General features: G+C 37.3%; 1 protein-coding gene and 1 long non-coding RNA gene across 2 annotated transcripts in view; both read left to right on the forward strand.

Moving 5' to 3' along the window:
* The first annotated feature begins 3,107 nt into the window (after positions 1-3,107).
* Positions 3,108-4,600, forward strand: part of LOC111495798 — a 3,624-nt gene continuing 2,131 nt past the window's right edge. Inside the window, exon 1 of the mRNA XM_023145987.1 lies at positions 3,108-3,859. Coding sequence (XP_023001755.1) covers positions 3,545-3,859 — 315 coding nt within the window. The 5' untranslated portion in view covers positions 3,108-3,544. The remainder of the gene's footprint in view (positions 3,860-4,600) is intronic.
* Positions 3,866-4,561, forward strand: LOC111495804. Its single transcript, XR_002720354.1, has 2 exons — positions 3,866-4,012; positions 4,096-4,561. It is a non-coding gene; the product is annotated as an uncharacterized LOC111495804 (long non-coding RNA).

Consider the following 4,600-nt stretch of genomic DNA (forward strand, 5'->3'; position numbering starts at 1 on the left):
TTTTTTTTTTTTTTTTTTTTTTTTTTTTTTTTTTTTTTTTTTTTTTTTTTTTTTTTTTTTTTTTTTTTTTTTTTTTTTACTGCTGAATTATATATAAAAAAAAAAATACCCATAGATGAAGATTAAAAGTTGAAATGTTGCCTCTTCTTTTATGTTATAATTTGGTTAGCATGTGTGCATTTATTAGGGAGATGGAAGATAGTTGATATAAGGTATTAATAGTGGGTGGCAATATTCCCTTATCTTAATCCCCTTTTTGGCATCCCAAAGTGGGAGTGGTAGCTCACATTGAATTGAATTGAATACGAGGAAGGGGTTAGATTTTAAGTCTACCACATCTGAGTTTGTATCAAATTATTGAAATTATCCTATTATTATAGAAATACGTGAATATTCACTTGTCTATCATGTAAAGAGATGATATCTAGAGATTCATATTTAAGCTTTGTTAGACTAATCATGTTTTAGAGAAGAATTGATTCGAACATGTAGCTGCCCAAGCCAACAATTAGCATATATTGTTCGCTTTGACTCGCGGCGTATTGTCATCAATCTCACAGATTTAAAACAGGTCTATTAGAGAAAAGTTTCTACACATTTATAAGAAATGTTTCGTTCTCCTCTCCAACTAAAATAGTACCTATGGAAACCTCTTCCTAATAGACGAGTTTTAAAATCGTGAGACTGACGATTATACGTAACATGTCAAAGTGAACAATATTTACTAGCGGTGAGTTTGGATTGTTACAAATGATATCAAAACCAAGCACCAAGTGGAGTGTCAACGGAGATGTTGGACCTCCAAGGAGGGTAGATTGTGAGATAACATATCGATTAGAGAGGGGAACAAAATATTTCTTATAAAAATGAAAAATCTCTCCCTAATAAACACGTTTTAAAACTAAACAATATCTAGAGACGGATAGATAAGTCTAGTGCGATGGTTGGTTGAAGAGAGGACTATTGAAATTGCAACCCCAAAGTGAAGGACAACGTGAAATCTGACACTTATTGGGCCATGGGTCTTATGTCTTGTCTACAAGAAGTGGCCCGATTTGAAGGCCCATTAATGTGTACTGGACAGAGGACATCAAATGGACCATATGTTCGGTTGTTTAACATATGAGTCAATGCTATATCTTTAAAAAAATAATAATCATGACATACCTTTAGATGGATCTTAAAATAATGACAATGGTTTGTTTTTTTAATAATAAAATAAAATTTACAAATTAGTCTAATTCACCATACTAACAAAATGATTATGAAACACACCCTAAATTATTTAACATAGCAATGAATTAAAGTTTATAAGAGCCAAAAACAAATGATTTGAAATGCATAGAATTATACTAAAAAATAAAAAAGAGAGCAAAAAAAAGGGCCCTTTTCCATTATTACTTAATATCCATTTGGTAGTCACTTTGTGATGCAACCAACCAACGAAAGAGCATACCGGCACACACAAATTTGGACAGTTTTTGTGTGCTTTCACGTGGGCTGCCTCCTCTTTGTCCCCTCAAACCTCACACCTTTCCTTTAAATATTATCCCATCTTCTTTACTCTTTACCCTCCTTTTTCCATCCAATTCTACATCACCTTATACGTATTCTCATTTCATTCACGTATCCGTTCAATCATTGATTAAGATGAGATCGTTTAAACAAGATCGTAACAAATTGTATCTTGATAGCTGAGTCAAAATATAGTATTTTTACTTTCAGAAAAGAAAATCAGTAGGACTATTCTTTTTAGTTTTGGAAAAAAATAACACCCACCTTTAAAATACTTTACCCCTTTTTATTGTTAAATTATATTCCTATCGAAAAATCATAGGTTATAATAAAAAGTCATTATACGTGTAGTTTATAATAATGTTTAGATCATAAAACTGAGCCAAACAAAGTGGCAACTCCAATTTCCCACCGCTCCTTTTCAAATATTCTAAAGAAAAGGAGAAACATTAAAAACTAAGAAGGAAAATGGTCCTGTCTTGGTACGTAATAATATAATACATAAAGCTACATAAGGACCATATCTACGGTGGGCCAGCCAAAGGGGATTGGATGGGGCCCATGGAAGCCTTTTCGTACACTCAAAGTGAAATGGTGTAAGCCCATAGGAATAGGGCTGCTTCCTGTAGGGAGCCCAAATTCATAACAGCTAGGCCTGACGTGGGCCCATGCCATCAAAAGCAGCCGCACTGTCACTCACTCTCCCTGCGCCCAAACAAATATTAATGCGAAAAGAAGCCAACCAAACCATAGCTATATCCATTACCAAACACTCCCCAATCATTATTATCCATTTAATTTTCCATGAATATTAATTTTGAATGTGCTAAATAATATATATTATTATTTTTAACTGGAAATGACATTATTGTCTCACTCACCCTCTTAATTTTGCATGGCCACTCAAGGACAGGGAGGGACCAATGAGGAAAATTAAAATTGCAAGCTTTGATGTTTTTTATTTTGTACTCCAACACGCAATCACACGTGCGATGCTTCACTTCACACGCACGCGGGGGATTAGGGTTTGACCTGTGTGTCTTTTGACTGCTTCAATGGTCAGGATTTGTTGTTTGTTGCACGGTGGGATCTGAAACGTTGATTTTTTTTACACGAGAATCTCGAGGAAAGAACTGGATGCTCCACATATTCGGCTTCGGTCGGGAAAGCCCGACATCAATACAGTCCTTTTATGGCCCCACCGTTCTTTTTATTTATTTAATAACCACTCGTCCACGTGGCAGATTGTGAGTGGGTAGATTCACAAAATGAGGCTTTCGGCCCGGGCACATGCGCGGACGCATGTGGGTATGTGGGTCCAGTTAGATGGATTCGGTCATCAAACAAGCTGGGTCGGATCTAGTATTTTCTTTTTAAATTTTATTTTATTTTTTTGGATCAATTAATTTGGTAGGCCTCGTGGAGAGGAGTGGCAGTTTATGTAATTTTGATTAGAAACGAAGGGGTAAATGGGAATTTGGAGTCGGTCCAACCCCTGGCGGGTGGGTTGGAACAACGAGCCCAGAAAAGGCAAAATGTTGGCCCATTTAGATCCAATGTGTTCATCTATGGAGGAACCATTCATTTATTAAATTATTGTGGTTTTTCTCATTTTCAAGCTTCAATCATCTTCTCCGTATGAACGAAAAAACATACATACTTTACTACTCAGTAGCTTCGCTTTAGCAATGGCGATACTGTAAATTGGCGCAGTCAATTGGAATCTGAAACTTTCGGCAATTTCTGGGGTTAGCTAAAACAACCACTTCCAAAACGACGATTCTAATGGAATTTCTAATCCAAATTCCAAAGCCCCCTTTTCACCTTCTGGTAAATTGTGGAATTTTGTTGTGATGGTAATGGTAGCCCACACCTTCAATCTCTCTCTCTCTCTTCTGTCGCTGTTCTCTCTCTCTATATTACGAGTTTGGTAGCTGCTCAAGTTTTTGATAACACCGAAAAACCCTGAAACTTTTCCCTCCAATTCTTCTCCTTCATAATTAAGCTGCCATGAGCTACAAATCCAGCTATGTCGGAACGGGGAAATTCGTCTGAAACTTTTGGGCATAATATGGGTGAAGAAGGTTATGGATGGTCCCCGACTGGGGCTCCTCTTGACGTCCAGAGAGAGGACCACTGGAGGCACTTCGACAACTCCGTCGATGCAGTCTCTTTTGGATTTGTTGCCACTGCCATTCTCGTCTCAATGTTCTTGCTCATGGCTATCTTTGAAAGGTTTCTGCGACCCACTCCGACCGCTTTCTCTCACGCCGGCCGTCGGACCCACCTTGACCCTGAGGCTCAGATGGGGTTCGCTGGAAAGCTTGGCCACCCATCACCCAAAGTGAGTTCGCCCAATTTGTTCTTCATTGGTTTCTATTTCGTTTTAGATTTTGCTATTTATGTCTGAATTTTCTTATCTGGACTGTTGGATTCCCGGGATGAAAGCTGAAATGAATTGGGTTTAGATATCTGTTTTTCTTTTGGTTCATAACATGTGAGTGTTTGGATATTCATAACTTAATTTTGACAAATTTATACGTTATATCTATGACTTTTCTTCTAAATTGCATTCTATAGGGCACCTTGAACATCAAGATGAGCTCGAGTTCTTGCCTTCTCCCTGAATTTTGCAGTATTTCCTATGAACACTGAGTTTTATCAGCCTTATCTTTCTTCAACTCCATAAGGGGGTGGGGGGGGACAACCTAGTGGGCGTATAATTCGTTATTTACTTTTTAGAATTCTCTTCCATTTCAAAATAAGCAATCTCATTATCACAGGACGGTATCATCCTGTAATTATGGATACTGGGCAAGGACATGGTAGTTGTTCGTTTAATGGTCACTTCTTGTTTTGCCACTTTTGGCCAAGTGCTTCTGATATTTTGCCCCACCAACTCACTCATCAGGTCAACCTCAATGCCTTCCATATCCCACATGGCCCTTGCATCTGTCATGGCCATGGAGTCACTTTCCCCCCTTGTCTCGTTAGTATTCTCATACAATCAAATTGGTTAGACGAAGAATCGACCTTAGGATTTTTTTTTTTTTTTTTTTTTTTTTTTTTTTTTTTTTTTTTTTTT

The sequence above is a fragment of the Cucurbita maxima genome, unplaced genomic scaffold (genome assembly GCF_002738345.1).
Source record: "Cucurbita maxima cultivar Rimu unplaced genomic scaffold, Cmax_1.0 Cma_Scf00021, whole genome shotgun sequence".
Lineage (NCBI taxonomy): Eukaryota > Viridiplantae > Streptophyta > Magnoliopsida > Cucurbitales > Cucurbitaceae > Cucurbita > Cucurbita maxima.